At 38.9% G+C, this 20,470-nt stretch overlaps 1 protein-coding gene and 1 pseudogene across 2 annotated transcripts; both read right to left on the reverse strand.

Annotated features, from left to right (window-relative positions):
- LOC146453453 (uncharacterized) overlaps window positions 1–20,470 on the reverse strand; it is a 315,682-nt pseudogene that overhangs the window by 285,993 nt on the left and 9,219 nt on the right.
- On the reverse strand, window positions 941–12,588 carry LOC146453475 (uncharacterized). 2 transcript variants are annotated; one of them, XM_085096640.1, is made up of 2 exons: window positions 12,456–12,588; window positions 941–1,437 (listed from the first exon to the last, which is right to left on the reverse strand). In XM_085096640.1, exons 1-2 carry the CDS (start codon window positions 12,511–12,513, stop codon window positions 1,100–1,102), a joined length of 396 nt encoding a protein of 131 aa, XP_084952766.1. In that variant the 5' UTR covers window positions 12,514–12,588; the 3' UTR covers window positions 941–1,099. The 2 variants fall into 2 exon arrangements, with proteins under 2 accessions (XP_084952766.1, XP_084952767.1); XM_085096641.1 differs by lacking the exon at window positions 12,456–12,588 and adding an exon at window positions 10,774–10,930.

Below are 20,470 nucleotides of genomic sequence, written 5' to 3' on the forward strand. Positions count from 1 at the left end.
ACAGTGAAAGCTGACAGAGTTCAATATGGAGGTTGCGTAACAACTTTGTAGCGTCATAACTTTCCACAACTGTTTAGACTCTCTCCAACAACAAATAACTGAACTTTGGACATTTTTCGGGTACTTTTTCAACCATATCATAATGGCAAAAGTGATTGAGAAAAAAATCACTAAAGTTAAAAAAGCCCTTACGTGCCCATGTACATATTCGTAAAGTGTAAGGTTTTTTCATTCATTCAACTGTAGCAACGCACGCAATGCCACCGTTTTGGCGCCTTTTTGACTTTACTGTGAGAGTCATCTTATCAATAGGATAGGTAAGGTAGATAAGGTGAACAGTCTGAAGCGTGCTTGGTTCTGTGAAAGCGCATAAAAAAAGTCTGGAGTGAGCTCCACCTACGACCTAAAATTTAAACTATACGCGGCCTAAAATTGTCCCTATATGGCCAATCAATCTTGAGATTTTACAAACACGCCACGATGGTATGATCTGAACGAGAACGTTTGTTTAAAGTCAATGAAAATGTAGACAAACCAGTGAAATCAAAATCAAGGTTAAAAGGTTGAACTAGGGTTTTGATTCATCGCGATGTTTACGTACAGTTGGAGAAGACTCAATTCCAAGAGTAAATTCCGGTAGTTCTTCACTACGTTTGTCCATTTCTGGGGAACTTTATAAACGACGGAAACCCGAGTTTGTCTGATTTTCACACGTCATCTAATGGGCACGCGGCCGTGCATATGTTGAGAAATGTACAATGCATATGATGACGCCAATAGGAATTAGATAGGGGACGCGCGCTATGTTATAAATAGATTCTTTGAAATATAAAAGATACGAGAAGCACGTTAAAAGCTACTATTGCAAATAGACGAGAAGGGGGGGATCTCCACTTCTGCAAGTTTTGTTTTTTTATCCACAACAAAACAAATTTAACTGATCTTTCAGTGTTTTAATGCAGCTTACATACAAACTTTAGAAAAATTCACTGAACACAATCTATTTCTTTCTTTCTAAAACGTTCTAGGAAAGGCTTGGCTCCTAAGGAAAATCAAGGTTCTAACTGCTGCACACACTGGAGGTATTCAACCTCTCCAGTTAACGGAACAGGGCCAAAACAACGCATGCCATCATCACGAAGACGCTGACCACGGGTGTTGCGCCAGTGTTACAGAGATCTCCTTCGCAGCAATCTAGTTGGCAAGTAGATCCCTCTACATTCTTGCAGCTTTTATACACATCATTGCCAACTTCACAAAGGGCTTTGGTGCTGCAGCCTTTGGAGAAACTTTTGGTCTCAAAGCTGGCAACTTTAAAAACCAAGGACACCTTAGCGCAACGGTCCATACTTGCTGGGCACTCCTCATCCTTCACGTTGGCGTCGCATTTATCCATACTTTCTTGACTCGAACAAACTTTGCACTTGAGGCCAAAAGCTGCAAGAAATATTGCATGTTTAATATACCATTCCCATCCTCTTAAACACACGAAAAAATTATTCTCTTCCTGTCTGGTGCCGCATATTAAATTGAGCCTACACATCGGCTTAGCTTGATGGCTCTTCAAATGAACCGTGGGGATGTGTAGGTTTAGTTCAGTGGCATATGCCTATTGGTGCACGTGAAGTATTTGTCTCTGCCATGTAAAGTAAATTAAAAATCTACCTTTGTGCGACCATTTCTTAAGGCCCTTAATTCTTAGTTTATCCCAATCCAGGCAACTGTCATTGTTCGCCATTTTTTTAGGAACTCAAAAGTTCAATGGTCTAGTGGTCGCGTAGCTGGCTCTTTTTGGGTCAACAACCTAGGTGGCATCCAAAGGAGGAAAATTCAGGTATCCCACAATGCCTCGCTTCCAACTATATTATCAACTCGATGTTGATACGCGATCTAGCATTTACGATGGGGCTTCTCGGAGTGAACGCTGATCTGCTCTCTCCGTCGCCATTGCTTTACGTGAATTGCTTAGATTTAGACAGTCAGAGTTATGTCAATTCGTCAAACTTAGCCTGTTGTCGGTTTCTAACGGTCATGGGACACGTTAGTTTTCCAAAAGACTTACGAGAGCGGCTTCTTTGCTTGTTTGTGCGATCAGAAACATTGAACGGCCGCTTGCCACTCGACTCTTCTTCGACGTCTTCCATGCATTTACCGTTTGCTTGAATATCGACTTAAAACAAAGCATTTATGTCACCACTTGATGTCCTTACACGAATAGAACCGAACAGAATCGTGCTTAAAGTACTGTTTATTTCGACCGGGAAAACGAGTGATCGTTCAAAAGCAGTTACTATAAAAGCATTATGCAGTTGTTTACATGTTTGGGGCCAATTTAGGAAAACTTCAACGAACACAAAGTCCTTCAAAACATGGGGACTTAAGGGGACCTTGAATAAAATTCAAAGGAGATACTATTCGAGCAACGACAGGCAAGATTTCACGCTAATGTACCCAGGATTAAACTCACTAGGGTCAAATTTGGGGCAAGAATTTGAGAGCCGCGAACGAACAAAGCGAGTCGATCATGCATACCACTCCAAACAATTGTATGTTTTTCTTTATTCTTAGGCAAATTAGCTGCGAAATTGTAATGCAAGCTTGAACTTAATTGCCAAAGCAATACACAAAAGGATTTAACTTACATTCTCAGATCCTGAATAAGGAAAAATAGCCACTTGAAATTCAGTCGATTTCGGACTGCGCGCTCGCCTTCGCATCGATAGTTGACACCTTCTAGTCGATAATTTTTCGCGGAGACTCATGGGATACCTGATTTCTCCTCCTTTGTGGCATCCCAATTAAATCGTTTTTAGTTGGTGACGATCTTGTTATTATTAAAAAATAATTTTAAATATAAGTGACAGTGACGTGAGAGCTGCGAAAAGTGAAACCCTGATAAATCCACTTGAAAATAGGAAGAAATTGGGATACAGAGGATGAGCTTTTTATCTATGTGGTTTAAAACTGAGAATAAAAACAAAACGGGATACTATCATTTCACGGCTGTTTACCACCGGTTAACAGCTTTTAAAGATTGAATAACTGTGAAGGAGAACATTTGCATATCTGCTGGTATAACTTGGAAACTAAGCGTTGCTGACCGATTATCAGAACTAGCTCGTGAACAATAAATTTCTGGCCTGAGATTTGTCGAAAAAAAAATATTTTCATGAAAAGAAAGAGACTAGGTTACCAACAGGGATGAAAAGGAAAGAAAGTCAGGGGAACCTTTGTAAGAATCGGCCCTGAGACTTTTTACCGGGATGAGAAACAGTGTACTCCTAAAGGAGAGTTAAGTTATTGTGATTGCAGAAATGAATTGAACTTCATGTCACTGACTTTGTCAGCATATAACTCAAGTATTTAAAGTCGACTAAACACGTGAATGACACCAGTATCTTAATTAAGTAAACCTCCAGTTCAAGATATGCTATAAACTAAAGAAATGCAGCCGTGCGACCATTGAGTTATGGATTCACTTTTAAGGTTTGCTGTTATGAAGTGGAATTTCATTATTTAGTAATTTTGAGAGTTGAGTTATTTTAGTCGCTTGACTTAAGGACTTGTGACCGTTATGTTGATCTTATGATTCAAGGTCTAGGTTATCCTTTAAATGTTTAGTAGTTTATAGGTGTTGGCGTCAATATGATTGATTATTTTCATTTGGTATTTTAACATAGCTCTCCAGATATAATCAAGAATTTTATTGGATACCTGTTATTTCAATGTGTGGTCTTCAGGTTTATTTGGGTTTTCTTAGTTGAGTGGTAAATGTGATTCTGTAAGTTCCCACGGTCGGTTAACCCAAACATGTCTACAAATCAGAGTATTTAAGAGCGGATGTCTGTAAATATCAACCAGCCGGTGTGCAATAGCGAAAAATGCAAAATTCTCAAAAAAATTCACAACATAGCCCACGGTAAACTATTGCAAGAAATACATGTTTTACTTCGATCCGATAATTATTTTTGATGTGAGCCTATGATCTTGAATTCACCGCTCCTGAACCGGGTTTTCGGTGTCTGACACCACATGTTGCGAAGACCTAGTTTTAAAAATCAAACCAGTTTTGTTCCAAACGAAAAACATCCAGTCTGATAAAGTACATAATTATGGACATCATGAATGGTATGTTACTCATCTGAAGTGAAAATTAAATATTTTAGGAGATTTTTCAATATTTACAATTTTTTAAGCGATTTCTCGTGATGCCAAATTGACAAATTCGCGAGGCTAAAATCATCAACTGGTACATGGCGTTGAGGATAAAGATTTACACCATGTGAAAGAGCATCATTTTTTCTTATAAAATTCGCTTTCAAAACTATGGGCAAAACAGAAGGAAATTTTTGAGGCCGCGAATTACAAGTAGTACTTTAGTGAAATTTGAGCTTTTCTGTCACGGCATTCCGATGCTAAAACTCAGATAAACACAACATGAAAACGTTTCAAACAACAATTGTTTGTTGGCACTTGCTAGAGGTTTTGGCCCACGTTCATAATATTACTTTCCATGGTTTTTAATCATTTCGGGCAGGCACAAAAGATTGTAGCAGTTTTATTAGACCCCGGGTTCAAAAGCGTATAAAGGTCACAAAGGTCAGTTTACGTAGTCAACGTTTTAAATTCGGACCAGATTGTTTTGCATTGAATCGTACTTTAGAACAAATGAAACAATAGCTACAAGTGCTACGTAATTCATACCTTTTTAGCGAGCTTTCTGTACATTGTAGAAATCATCACATCAATCAGGAACGATATATGCATTTTGCCGCCATTTAAAAATACGTTTAACGGCAGAGATTGCGTTACAGTTTGCGCAGACCACTTGCCCCCAGGGGGAGGGGGACTCCTATATCAAGTTGACGAGTTTATCATCATAGAGTTTGAAAAGTACCACTAAAAGGTACCAGAGTTTGTTTTGTAGCCGTGGTCTGTATAATTTTCCCACTTAGTGGTACCAATTCTAAAATGAATACGCTAAGTGACAGTTGACTGATATTTATAATAACTTTCTCTTATATGTTTTCGCTCAATACCCTAAAATTGGCTAAAAGGTACCGCCATACCTTTGGCAGGTACCAAACCACGGATTTTAACCCCCTGAAAGCTACGATCACCCCCGTCAATTTTTATATAAAGGTTCACCCCCCGGGTACCCTGCGAGCAGTGGCCCTTCGACTTATCTAGGAAGATCAAAGGGCCTCTGCTCGAATGGTACCCCCCGGGCGCTTGCCAATGGTAATTTTTCACTGCCCCTTCGATACAAACTGTAACTGAGATTTACTTCATTTGTGAGCTGTATTTTCTGTCACTGAACCTTCTAACCGTGCAGTTAGCCCACGTTGGCATTCAGATCGCTTCAGTTTGTTTATTTTGCTCTGCGATCCAACTTTTAAAATGCTCGATTCTGGTTTCACGGCGTTCAAACAAATTCAGTCAAAATGGTATCGTGTGAGTATGCTTCGATTGTTGGAGGACAATGTGGACAAAGTGTTGGAAATCCAGCGAATACCCAATGTATTCCAATCAGAGATTGTGGCACAGACATTCGAAACTATCTAAGGGCCACTGGGTTTGCTGACTGAACACTGAAAACTGAGGCGGAGCTTCTCGTAGGCAGAGCAGGTATCGAATTACTGTAACGCAAAACTCCTGACTTTAAATAAGAATTACCTTTAATAACGCTTGCATTTTGATTCTGAATTACTGGTTATTACATCCACACACATTTATGATTTTTAGTGATTTTTTTTAAGTTATTTGGCCCTGTGCTTTGTCACTGTTACTGTTTCCCGACGTAAAGAATGGGGAGCTTAGTGGGGAGGCGGCAGGGTAAGAGCGAGGAGGGAAACGGGGTTGCGTCACCACTGTCGTCCCTATTTTCCCCAATTCCAGCAGTACGACTCACACCTGCTACAGTCGACCATAGTACATTGTCAGCAGGAATAAGGGAGGGACGTAGGGGGAGCAATTTTTGTCAGAAAGAGGGCCAGGGTTTCACAGCCTGGACGGCACAGCTACGCTCCTTTGGCTGTAGAGCCAGTTCTACAAAGTGACATAACTAACTGACTAAACTTCAGGGCAAAATTTCTCTTGATATCTTCGAAATCGATGACAGCCATCTAATCAGGTCTATTTGCTCAAGACATCGAAATGCTTGTCATCAGACGGCGCTGCCAAAACCGATTCTGCGCCGGTCCCACCAAGTTGGGCAGCTAATCATTAGGGAGATCGGAGCAACACATTTGTGCAATCTAGACTTATCCACAAGATGACCTCGATATTAGTGCCTGTCGGCTTTCGCAAGTACTCTAGAAATTCAGAGCATAGCACCATATATTCAGGCAACATGATCTTGTTGAATCGTGTTCTTACTTTGACCCATTAAGGCCAAACAAACCATACTTTGTCTGCTCAAATTCCATTACTGATGGATGAACTATCTTTTATCGTTTGAAAACTATCATACAACAGACAATTTTTGTGAACAATAAATTGAAAATTGGGTCTTATCTAGATGAACTAGACAGTCACATTGCTTTTAACTCTCCTTGAGTAGCATTCATGGTAGCCTCGCGAAACGCCCCTCGAAGACGGGGGGGGGGGGGGGCGATGAGAGGCGGCTGTATTCGCAGGCTACGTTAGACTGAAATTTGAAAAACTTTATCAAAAATCAAAACAACTGCGCGAGTGTAGACGCAACCAGATAAAATTGTGATAACCCAAAACCGTAATCTCAGTTTGAACTGATTATATAATTAATTGTCTTTGGGGTCTAGCTGGACGAAACATCGCTTTCTATCCCGTGTACAAGGGCGTACGTAAGTGAAAGGTCAGCGGTCTACCGGTGAAATGCATGTAACACAATCTTTGTGCCCAAACGGCAATCTCGTCCCCAGAGCCCGCTTTTCTTTTGGTCAGCACCAAGAACGCGGACCTCTGGGCTAATCCAAATGAGGCCACCTTTGATTGGCTGGCAAAAGCATGTCTATTTCACGGACCGGAAGCTATTTTTCGGCGCGAAATTGAAATATGAGGCAATGGCGGAGTTTACGACTCCCGACATGACTTCCACGAAAGTTGCGGGAAAAAAAATTCCTATCGTTGTTGCAATGCGGTTGACAACCACCGCATTTATATATACGGAGAAAAAGCAAAATCAGACGGAATTTTAATACCGCTTAAGAGTAAATGTCAGTAAAAATCAAGGAAATCGTGGCCACGGTTAAAAAAATCAATTTCGCGCATACTTTGTTAGTTTGAAGGCCTTAGCTAGGTAAGTATGTGAAGGATATAAGGTTAGGTTTTTGAAATATTCTATATAACGGCAAAAAAAAAAAAAAAAAAAAAAAAAAAACACGAAAAACGGTCACTCTACCCGAAACTCGCATTTCACCATGCGAGAACCCGAAATTTTACACTTTCCAGCTTCTCGCTGGACAGACATTTACATAGCTGTGAATCTTTCTTTAGTACAATTTAATACATTGATTCTTCCTCAGTCAAAACATAGTAATTATTTTCATCTCTGCTCGTTTGTGAGCGAACTGAGCTCGGATGAAGTAGAAACACCTTTCCCTATCACGCAAAAGTCCAAAATAATCCAAATTCAGCGAGATAAAAAGCTGACCGGTAGTGACTCAAATCAACTTATACTTTGACAAAAGACCGTACAGTCATTGAATTTTAGGTGTATGGTTTTTAATCTTTAGGATCTAGAAGAACGTTTGCACGAACGCCGATCAAAGTTTGAGAAAATTACAATTCAGCGTCATTGAAATCTACAACTCTACATAACACGGCATAATAGGATAAATTAACTCCTCGGCCAAAGTTTGTCTAAAAAAGGCTTTAAACTATTTTCAACGCTTAAAACGTTTTAAAAAATATATTGATGTTAAATATTGTTTTCTCTACAAGGGGGAAAACAAACCAACAAACACCACAACAAACAAAAGATAAAATTAAATCTCAACTCGCTCCCTAATCTGTGTCACGCACGAGCGACTTGGCTACAATAACAAATTCATATTTTAAAATATGTTACTTAACGATGTTCCAGATTTCCCGGTTAACTTGCTGAAGAAATAGAAAATAACTTGATAGCAATACAACCTGGAACAATTAAAATTAATTCTATTAAGGATGAGAAGCTTTATAATCCTTCGATAGCCAATCGGAAGTAACTGTTCCCACGAGAAGCAAATATTGCATTGTTCTCTAAATAAACAAATCTACTTATCCATATCTCTAAAACATTACATCTAAAACCGAGTTGATTGTTGGGCAAGTTCACAGACATACAGAACAACGATGTTTTTTGACTATTGTCGGTGGGTTTGCGCGGGGATTTGCGGCGGAGACGAATGCACTAGCTTCTCAACTTCCGTCAAACCACTCCGAAGCAGTGTAACAAGCATACAAAGCATCACAATAAGTCCTTGAAATTTTCCGGAGTTGAAACAGAAGTAGAATTGATTTTGGCTAGAATGCGTTTTTTTAAAAGTTAACGAATTTATCGGAGATGGCTGTCTGCCCTGTTCATCGTGCCAGGTTCAGCATAAAAGTAATTTTTGCACCACCCGGTGGTTGTTTCGGGTCACTCTGAAGCAGCTGTGGAAAGAGGCCGCACTGGAAAAGAAATATATTTATGCCAATCGATGAAGTTATTAGAACTTTCAAAACAGCACGTCCCAGTTGGCTCAGGTAAATAACCAGTTATAAGATGTACTACCAAGCAGGAACTGTATCCAATCAGTTTTGTATTCTCTTCATTCTGGTGATACGAGAATATATGAACATATATGAAAGAAATCATTTACTCGAACGACGGAGAGAAATAATTCATGTTGGTTATCGTGAAAGTCATTTTGTTACTTATCTCTTCATTCTGTTGTCCAATGCAATTGATAACAACCTTTATTTCATGACTCGCATGTGTTATGGATTGCGCTTATATTATATAAGCCAACATTCCGGTCTTTGTTTAAAACTAGTTTCGATGATCCTTGAGAATCCGAACATTTAAGTGTCCTCTGAGCCTATTTATTTGATCTTGCATCAACGTATTCAGGGGCAATACCAAGAAAACCGATGAAGAATCTTCTTCACTTGACAGAAAATAGTCAAATACATGCGGTAGAAGCTGATATATGAGTGATTTCCCATATCCTGTAGGAAGTATACAAATGGTATCCTTTCCTTCAAACACGACACTTTTTAAAGCTTCATACTGCGCTTCTTTCAGAGAAAGCTCAGCTTTGCCCAACTTCTCTAAAGCGAACTCTAAAGCACAATGAAAGTGATCAATAGCAGCCGCCATTTTCTTTTTCCATCAAACCTCACGCAGGCGCAATCAAACCGGAACCAGGATTTGGTGGTTCCGGTTTTGGATTCCGTTTCCCGTTCCGCTGGACAAGGGTAACGAAGGCTCTGGGTACGAGATTGCCCAAACGGCCGAAAGTGTTACGATGTTTCCTATAGATGTCCCATATTTCGTAAACATCCAGTGTGGCCGCTCAAAGGTATGAATTATATAGCACTCTTAGCTATTTGCTCCATTTTTTTTCAAAGTAAGATTGAATGAAAGAAGTCCTGGTTTCATTTTATTCCATATTTACTAGTGTTGCGACCGGTTGACAACGTAAACTGACCCGTGTACGGCTTTTGAACTCCGCTAAAATCTTTTGACACTGCCCCTAAAAGATAGAAAACCAAGGAAAATAGTCTTATAAGCATGGGTCATGCACAGGCAGTGCCCTGTAGCAAGAATTAATAAACCATTGTTCAGTTTGAAACGTTTTCATGTTGTGTTTATCTGAGTTTTAGCATCGGAATGCCGTGACAGAAAAGCTCAAATTTCACTAAAGTACTACTTGTAATTCGCGGCCTCAAAAATTTCCTTCTGTGTTGCCCATAGTTTTGAAAGCGGATTTTATAAGAAGAAATGATGCTCTTTCACGTGGTGTAAATCTTTATCCTCAACGCCATGTACCAGTTGATGATTTTAGCCTCGCAAATTTGTCGATTTGGCATCACGAGAAATCGCTTAAAAAATTGTAAATATTGAAAAATCTCCTAAAATATTTAATTTTCACTTCAGATGAGTAACATACCATTCATGATGTCCATAATTATGTACTTTATCAGACTGGATGTTTTTCGTTTGGAACAAAACTGGTTTGATTTTTAAAACAAGGTCTTCGCAACATGTGGTGTCAGACACCGAAAACCCGGTTCAGGAGCGGTGAATTCAAGATCATAGGCTCACATCAAAAATAATTATCGGATCGTAGTAAAACATGTATTTCTTGCAATAGTTTACCGTGGGCTATGTTGTGAATTTTTTTGAGAATTTTGCATTTTTCGCTATTGCACACCTCTGGTTGATATTTACAGACATCCGCTCTTAATCGCGAACATTCGAGCTTATAATTAGTCTTAATATCAGTCCTCAGTTGTAACAACCAGTTTATCAAGTCGAGTGAAGAAAAACTGAAAATGGTGTCAGAGTATTGGTACCTCTACAAGCGAGTGTTTAACATTGCTAAGCAGTCGTATAGACAAGAACTGTTACGCTTCTTTCGTTTCTAGCAAGTACTCGTCCTTGCACAAGAATCTAAAGGCTTCTAATTATTTCCACTGAGATAACTCTGCGTGAATTTCATCAAAAACAAATTTGATCTGAGCTTTTGTTTACCGTGAAGCATTTATGAAAGCCTTCGTAATAAAAGCATTAGTTTCTGCAGAAGAAAAAGACTTATTACTTACCCACAGAGACGCAAAACAGAAATACCAAGGTAAATAGAGCTTTCATCTTACAAATTGTGGTTAGAAATCTTACGAACTAAAGAGTCAACAATCTGTTGAACCGCACCTTCAGAAATACACCACCGATTCAGACACTTAATTACTCTTCCAAGGGCTTGCCTACCATACACGTCATTACCTAATACCCAATCAAATGCAAAGGCACATAAAAGACCATGCTGATAAAAGTCATGTTTTCACCAATCAAGGAAGAGCTTAGTGGAAATTCTGCCAACGTTAGTAAGAAGCTACTATGCGTAACCGATATTTTTGGCATGATCAATCAGGCTTTTCCGGCTTATTAGGCGTTGCAAATTTGAATTAAATAACTGAATGCTAGGAACACGAAATTACCACGGTTAACTTTATTCTACATGTTTTGAACAAATAAACTGAATTCTTTTAAAACCAGGCCATGCAAAGGACCGTCCACCGAGTATCTCTAATTGTCAACGCAAATTCAGAACAAATAAACCGAGGTTGGACTAAGAACTTATTTAACTTACTAAGTTTCCATGCAAGTAAGGAGGGCACTACAGTCATTCAAAAAAGTTTCAGTATAAATTGTTTTAACCATTGTCGATTAATAGACAATATTCTACAAAGCTACATAAGCCGGGATCCGATCGTTAATTTTTTTTTAGGTAAACACTTAGACTTGAGGTTAATACAAGATGTCTTGATATTCAACGACTATTTTCATAAAGTGACGAGTAAATCCCAAATAATATATTAAGGAATGGTTTAGCGATTATCGGTGGTGTTTGTTAATTACACGCAGGTTTAGACAAGCCCTCAAAGTTTAGTTTAACACATGAACTCGAAAGTGTATCATTCGTATATACTGTGCGATCCATTCTAAGTTACCATTAATTTCTTGTTCTAAAAATGGGCATCTATACATGATTGACCTCCTTCAAATTAATACGTTTATACTGAAGCTGTTTAAAGACTTCAGCCAAAAATACTGTGAAGTAATATTAGTTGAAAGTATTCTATCAAACCCGAGTTTTAATACACAAAGGGTACAGCGGGTGTTTTTCTACAGTGCAATACTTTGTCACGAAATGAATAATTTAGCATTGACATTGATTTAAATAAGTCGAAGCAATAACTGATACTTTGATAGTTTGCAAAACAACAAGGCATGGATTTAATTTCTTCCTGAGCCGGTTTCCACTAATTTTTTGAATTTGCAATGCTTTAAAAGCAAGAACATACCGCGCTCCACTGAACAAAACATCGTAGCCAAGCCTAAAAGCGGAGCTCCACAATTCCTTTTTAATAGCATTTATCTAAGTCTGCTTATTATGTGAATGTAATAACCTTACAAATTCCTCATCCTTTCTAGAGTTATATATACTTTTAGAACATATGAGGCAAACCGTTTACAAACTGTTTACGCGTCAGCGGAAAATGTTGAACCAGCTGTTTTTGTCGATCGTGCGAGATCACAGTGCACTGAACGAACCATCGATTTGGTCACAAGATAACACCCGTATAGTATGTTTATTAGAACTGTTTAAAGTGCATTTAGATTTCAACGAAAAGGAAAAAAAAAACTTTGCTTAGTACACACTCAAGCTGGTGTTAGTTTCCCGCAATAATTATTATTTTTCCTAGAAGAAAACACTCATACTCACCAACAGAGATGCAAAGCACAAAAGCCAAAGCAAGAACCGTTTTCATCATGCAAAGCATCGCTGAAAGCCGCTGTTAGAACTACCAGAACTAAGACCTTGGACTAAGTCTTGGCTGCGGTTATTTGGAACGTCGACCAAACCTGATAAACCGGATATCATCTAAACCAATAAAAGAATAGATTTTTTGTTTTCATCACCACATGAGTAAAATGTGAGCAGAAATTCTACAAAGAAACACCGTGGGTGTTCCGGCATTGTGAAAATGCTCTGATTTCATGCTGTTACGTGGTGATCAATTCTCTATAGGATCAAAATTGCTTTGTAAAATTAGCAATAATGCAATAATAAAGAGGAACGAGATTTTTAAAGTCTCGTTCATTAACAGACTGCGTAAAGGAGTAGACATTTCAGTCTTACGTTGTTGGTTTTATCTCTTTTTCAGAGCCTAACTAGTCCATAAGCTGGGCTTTAGAGAGCTGCTAATTTTGTCTTCAAATCCCCAGGCCTGCATGCTTGCTAAACTTCCAAGCCAAATTTGTATGTCAACGAGAAGCCAAATGATTAGTAAGAAAATTTATGACTTGCCTTGTCTCCTTTAATTTTAAATTAACAATTTTACAGGCAAGTTGCGTGGTAAAAGGCTCGCTCTTAAGGGCCCATTGAAGTATCTCGTTACTAAGCTACACGGTTGCTACCCAAGTGCAATTCAGTCACTTCCGGTCAGCCAAAATTTTTTCGCGCGCTTTTTTCGGCGCCGGTCGGCATCGCCGATTCAAGTCGCCGGTACCTATTTTTTACTTCGTTGCAACAAACACAAGAAAAACTTTTCGTTTACATTTTTATTGATTAATTTTCTGCTTTACGGTTACAACATATGGGAGTCGTGCCTTTATTTTTGAAACTTGAGTGTTTTGCTTGAAAATGTCGTCCACGTAAGGACGTCAACAGAAAGCCGCAGCGATGGCTGCATGTCGATGGGGAAATATCGAAAAGGTGACAGTACAAGATTTCCAGTGTCAGGTTGGGAATCGAAATCTGAAAGATGCGGAGACACAAACTGAAATTAGTATTGCAATATCATCACCAGCAAACTTCAAAGAAAACTCTGTGTCCCCGGCCTTTTTGACCGCTCCGAAACTCCCTGACGTCTTTTGCGATAAAACTGTGCGACCCTATGAACCTGTGTCCGTGAACTGCCCTTCCAAACCTGAGAAACTCCAATGTTTAGATAACTTATAACACAAGTAAACGAAGCTATCGAGGCCACTAAATTGCAACCACTCTCCCAAGACAGCATGGAGCAGCAGACGGTGAGCAAGGAGGCTTGTAAATTATCCTTGAAAGCAGCTCTAGCTCAAGAATTTCATTCTTACATCAAAAATGCTAACCACTCGATAGAAAACCTGACTGATGATGGTGAGCTCCAAACTTGTGATGGACAACTTCTCCTTACAACATCAACCTCGCTTGAGAACCCAGTTAACAGTAATTTAAGTAATCTACAACACTGTGACTGTGAAAAAGAAACTGAATTCGAATTTTGTTCGGTAAAACAAAACACAGTTGAAGAGTTCAAGTTCGAGTGTAGTTGATGTGGGAAAAAGTCAACTTGAAGAGCAGCATTCCTGTCGTTAAAGCCACAACTCGCCCAAGATCTGCAATACGTAATCTCGTTGCTCTTTCATTCCTTGTCAATGGGCAATATTTCAAAGATTACCACAAAATTCTCGGGACTCTCGGTCTGGATCACGTCAGTTCCACTCAGTGAATCCATATTATTGAATGGATTGCACCGTTCGTAAAATGGATGGCCGACTGGAGCGTGCAAGAAGCAAGAACTGAAGCAGTTCGACGTGGAGATAAGTCATCATTGCACATCCAGTTCGGCGGCTTTTATCTGAATTGCGGCCACTATTCGAATAACAGCTCAGCTACCGTCCACGATGCGAAGACTGGCAAAATTATTGCGTACTCACACCGAACAAAGCGCGGCCAAGGTGCTAACTGGGAAGCAGGGCGCAGAAAAGAATGGGCGGTGAAACGCGCACTCGGCTCTTGAGCGATGTGTGATGCGGAGTAGGACTGGGGCGAGCGCGCTCGAGAGCGCTCAAGTTCAAAAAAATGGCGGCGATGGAGATCAATAGGTGATGAAGAAAACGGATTACTACAAGAGAACGGTACAAGATTTGAACTTACTTTCAATTTAAATATTATGCCAATTTGAGTTTGAAGCTGTAGGTGATAACGATCGGGTTACATATGTTAAACAAGCAACAATTTTATATGAAATAAATTTCGCTTCTTCGAAGAATGGTGTTGTTGACTCTTGGGCGCGAAGAGACAAATGCTTATTACCAGCGATCTGAGGCAGCTTGAGGCATAGGATTTAAAGTAGACATAGAACAACCTTAGCTTGTTCAGCTCCGTTAATTTCGTTTTGAACTTTTTTGAACTTTTTGAGTTAGAAACCATAGAACTCAGTGCATCCTCTACGCGTAGTTTATTTAGGTAAGAAACTTTAAATAGAGTAGCTGTCCTCGTCGAGGTCAGCGGCTCGAAACATCGTGCATCGTGTTATCGCAACTTTTTGAAAGGAATAGAAAGTTTTTCTTTGTAACAGTTGCCAAGTTAAGTTAAAATGTTGTTGTCAAGTTCACGTGTGGTTATGGCTTCAGGAATGAAAAGAATTTTATTATCACCTGTGACCCCCAGTGTGCGGGTCTTTAAACAAGAGAATAGCAGTTTTTTCATCACCACAGCGTTTAAAAAATTGTGACGAGTCTGGACGAACATCGCCATCATGCTCTACCCCACGGGGCCTTGACAGTGTGGACAGAAATGTTGTTGAAGAAAGATTATCAGCTTCAGTTGACAAGCCGAGCAGATCAAGGAAAAGGCTTTTTTATTCATCACAATCCGCCGGCTGTCTGTGGTATTTGGCTGCATTCAGATTGATACTCCAGTTGATACTCCCTCGTGTGCTACACCGGTAAAAGCAAGTTCAGTTGATGTCACAAATACAAGAGAACATGAAGCTATTTGTTCCAACACGAAACCACCAGTAGATAACAGACAGAAACCAAAGTCAGATCTTACCTGGGTAGGGTACCTCACATGTTCAAAGTGACACACCCCTCACTGCAGATGAGCTACTGTTATATGCACTAATGACCATTGTCTTTCCCACTCAAACATTTTGTAAAACCACTCAGAAGAAAAATACGATAACATTGTACAGGTTATCTATCAGGTTTTTGGAGTCCAATATAACAGCCAAAGTGTGAAGAATTATTTCTATTTCTATTTCCGTGACTATCGTACAAAGTCAGAACAAGCACTGCATTTCATAGCTTGGCAGACCATGTTTGACCTCCAGGTAATGACTATTATTTTCTCTCTATATAAAAATCTATGGCATATATATCTTTCATGAATATGAATGTCATGGGGGGGGGGGGGGGTGGGTTGTGAGAGATTCTCTGGGTGAGAAGGCAGCATTCAATAAACATCATAATACATAACACCATCCCTTTATTGTCTTTTGGTGGCCCGTAACTAAATTGACAATTCAACCTACCCTTTTGTGAAACACAAGCACAACCAAGGGACCCCTTCTTAGGGGACCCCCCAATGGCAACCTCTCTCATATTGACTACACTACGGAGCCCTACGCCCTCACCTCCTCCCCTCCCGCAACTTACTTGTCTAAAAAGTACCGCTTGCCATTCTGGGCCTCACTTCAGGTACCAATGGGACTGAATACAGGGGATTCTGCTTAATGAGCTTTAGAATTATTACTTATAATTTCTTTTACAATTTTCAGGTGACAATATTATTGCAGCTACCAATGAACTACTATGTTTCATTGGGACCCAAGAGTTTATAAATGAATATGGGGAACTGTTTTTGATCCTTCAGAAACTAAATCAGGACTTTGTAGAGTCATTTTTCTCGTGTCAAAGGTAAATGTGTGGAGGTACACAAAATATGACAGCCTTTGTATATGGCTACAATGTGAATGGCTACACAACCTTTCAAGCTACCAAGGCCTTGGCCAACAAGCAAACCAATGTCTATGAATTGGAGGAGTGTACGTAAGTCATATTTCAATGAGGAGCAACAGCTTCCTCAAAGATTAAGCAAAGATGGTATATTTGACATGGTGGAATGGATTGTTGACATATGAAGAATATAAGACAATATTGATATCAAAGTCCCAAAGCCCCAAAGATTTATAAAACTATCTAAAAGGAAAATGTTTACAATCAACAACAGTAAAATACCAACAATTTACAGCGCAATTTGAACTCAAGAAATGTGCTTGGTTTGCCGTTTCTTATAAATACATTCATTTGTATAGCTGCCAACTTTTACAAATGCAAATTCTATCCTGGGAGTTCCAGGAGTTTCCGAAGATGATGTCGTAAGATCTCACCATCTTTAATTGCTGTCCCTTGATTTTTTCGACAGATTTAAAACACATACGCACAACATCATTCACCGCTCCTACAAACTTGTGCAGGCTCTCCTCCAAAACTCTGCCACTCTGGTCTGAATCCTGACTGCCTATTTTAGGGCTGATCTTGACTCGCTTTCTTCATGACTTAACGACAATCTTTGGAGAACAGATAAAATGTCCTTCACCTCCACATGTTCACCTTCTTTCACCAAAACTGTTTCAATGATTTCACGGTCTAGATCGTCGTCGTCGAGGCTAAGAAGGATCAAAAGATCTTCCTCCCCGACGGCCGCCATCTTTTTTCACAATTCCAGAAAAGTGCGCTCGCCCCAGTCCCACTCCGCATCACACATCGCTCAAGAGACAAGTGCGCGTTTCACCGCCCATTCTTTTCTGCGCCCTGCTGGGAAGGGACAAGCGGTGGAGCAGCCTGGCCAACAATGCTTAGGCACCAGGCCGCTGAAAATTTGTTCACCACTTCCGGTGCCGCGAAAAAAGAACTTTTCTCTTCGAGAGATAATTGTAGTTGCTAGATTTTAAAACAATTCGAAAGAACATCATATTTTCTCGGAATTCAAGCATGGGTTCTGCGACAAAATCAGTTGGTTGAGCATCGGACTACCGTGCGGGAGGTCGTGGGTTCAAATCCCGGCCGGACCAACACTCAGGGTCTTTAAAATAACTGAGGAGAAAGTGCTGCCTTTGTAATGACATCTGCAAATGGTTAGACTTTCTAGTCTTCTCGGATAAGGACGATAAACCGTAGGCCCCGTCTCACAACACTTCAATGTTGATAACCCAGTGGGACGTTAAAGAACCCACACACTAATCGCAAAGAGTAAGGCATGGAGTTCCCGGCGTGCTGGTCTGGTCTTTGTGCTATTTCATGATTAGTAGTAATGTAAACCGCATTTGAATATATGCATATAGAAAATGCGGTGTACAAATACCATTACCATTACAAAATGAAAAACAAAAATAATATGCGCAAAAGAGTGGTCAAAGAAGCACAATTTCCATTCTAATTTTTTTAATTTTCGTCATAAACCAAAACGAATGCTTAAATTTCTTCAAAACGGCTTTTGAATTGTTATTGTACAGAAAATGCGGAAAAAAGGTTTAAGCCATTTAGTTAAAATGCATTTTTCTGTTTCTGGTCACGTGACATTGGGTGTGGTCCGATGACGTCATGAACTGGACCATATTTGCCCCGTATGGGTATCGCCCAAATTTGGTCCAATTAAAACATACACGTGCAGAGTTATAGCAAATTGATTTTTCCCTAGCAACGGCATCAAAAGATACTTTTATGAGCCCTTAACGTATTCCAAAACTTTATAAAGGCGAAATTGACACGCATAGCTTCCAGGGAAAAATTGTCAATTTCTGTGCTAATATTTATTTTGCAATAATATTTGTTTGCCTTTATTATAATATTTATTTTGCATTTTTTTAAATAAGGTTTTCAGTTTGAGTAGCTCATTTTACCGAATTGGATGCCTCGTGACTTTTTCAGTTTAAAATTTTTTAATGCAAAGTACAAACATTTACAACAATACTATAATTATACAATCAACCAACTACTATAAACGATTTATGAGTACTTATACAGTTTCTTAGTGACTAACTAAGTTACAAAATGTGTTTTTTTCTAATTTTGACGGTAAAAGATTGAACTAGCACAAATGACAATTACAAAAAAGAAACAACGACAACAACTTAGAAAAAGGAAAGAAAAAGAAAAAAATGTTACAAGTGCATATTAAAGGAGATGCTTAAAGGTATTTTTGGAAGGCAGTAAAAGTCTTATTTCCGATAGCTATTTGTTTGTGAATATTCAGTTGTTCGCGTAGAAGTGTAAGAAAACTGTCAAAGGAGAGTTTTACCTCGTGTAGGCAGCTGCAGTATATTGAGAATTTTGCAATTAGAAGTGTGTAGTGTAGCGTTGTCATTTATTGTTCTAGACAGAGATGTACTCACTCATTTCACATGTGTAATTCTGATCTTTATTAAACGTGGTTCTTTTACTTACTCAGTACAGTTTTACGTATACTCAGGAATAGTAGTTTTACAGCATGCAGTAGTTAAAGTACTATTACACAATATTTGCACAGTATACATGGTCTGATGCAGTTGTTATGGTAATCAATACACTACATGTAGTTTAATGAATATCTGTGTTCTATATTGTAAAAAAAAAAACATCTATATTTATACTATTTGATAATGTGAGAGATTGTTCCGTTTTGTTGGCCCACCAGCTCTGGACGGTCTTCCAAAAGGCTATAGCAGAGGAGCATTATAAGAACATGTGATCTAATGACTGTATATCAGTTAAGCCGGCAATGAGGGCATATATTATTGTCACAAATTTTGGCTCAAAACAGACTTACTTTGGTTGCAAGAACGTTATAGATAATCTTATATTGGAACATTGTTATGGCAATGTCATATTTCAGGATCTGGAAAGGTAATTCTTGCACTTTATGAATGGTTTCATGAGAGAAACCATATCTTAAGATCTTATTTTCGGCGGTGGGTGGTACGAAGATTTTCTTCAACAAAATCATATGGTCATTTTTTGTGGAAATATTTTCTTTCTTTTCTAACTTTCTGAAAATCGCGAAGGAGACCTTTTAATTGCAAATTTACAAAAGATTGGAATAGCGTTTATGAGACTAAAGTGCAAGGGGATTTTTAGATTAAATGTATTACAAAAGTTTTCAAACGATGGGAATTTGCCATCTTTTTGAAGGTGGTCGCCGACTCGTAGGATGTTTTTTGTCGAACCAGCTTTTGTAAAATAACGATACATTCACCGTCAATTAAAATGTTTTGGTTATTCCAAATATCTATTCATGGTTATGGAGGGTTTCCATACAATCTTTTGTAATCTGCCATTGTTTCAGTACCTCAAGGTAAAAGGGTGGTAAATTGTTAGTCTGGATGCCTCGTGACTTGGAGAAGATACAGACCCAAGAAAAAAACTAATGGTACTAACAGCGACTCAGAGAATTAACTCTGTAGTGACCTGGATTGCTGTAAGGAAATGGGTAACCATGCAAGTCAAAAAAAATTAATTTGAGGCTTAGTGGCATTACAAAGAAAACATTAAATTAAACGACTGAACCCTTCTATATGGACTTGTTAACCCACAAAAACAGCAGAAGCCCTAAGCTTGGCCTTGCTAGTCGCAAAATTCTTTATCTGTAAATGAGTAACCTAGCCGAAGAAACATTGCTTTTTTCGCTGTTTAAATTAAAACTTAGAGGAATTATAATGACCGGAAGGTATTTTGCAATTAAAAGAAAAGCTGCCGAATGTCTTTCAATAACAAATGGAATGGCCCCATTCCGAATAATTTTATTTTAGCTATTTATAGTAGCCGGTAATTGTTCTATGCAATCTCATATACCTAGACTCAAAAAACATTACCCTCTTTTTTGGAAGTGTAATTTATTAAACCAAATTGCGTATAAATTAATAGTAACTAATTTGTATTATATTGTGACAAGTTTTTTTATTCGTTTGTACTTCATGTATTTTGTGTTTTCGT

Source organism: Pavona decussata, unplaced genomic scaffold, assembly GCF_977016875.1.
Source record: "Pavona decussata unplaced genomic scaffold, jaPavDecu1.1 SCAFFOLD_330, whole genome shotgun sequence".
NCBI classification, from domain to species: domain Eukaryota; kingdom Metazoa; phylum Cnidaria; class Anthozoa; order Scleractinia; family Agariciidae; genus Pavona; species Pavona decussata.

What these genes read in the sequence shown, in the direction of transcription:
- LOC146453475 (XM_085096640.1), bottom strand. Translation starts at nt 12,513, where the DNA reads ATGCTTTGCATGATGAAAACGGTTCTTGCTTTGGCTTTTGTGCTTTGC. An exon ending in TGTGCTTTGCATCTCTGTTG is followed by an intron (nt 1,438 to 12,455) that starts GTGAGTATGAGT and finishes TATTTCTTGCAG; the next exon opens with CTTTTGGCCTCAAGTGCAAA.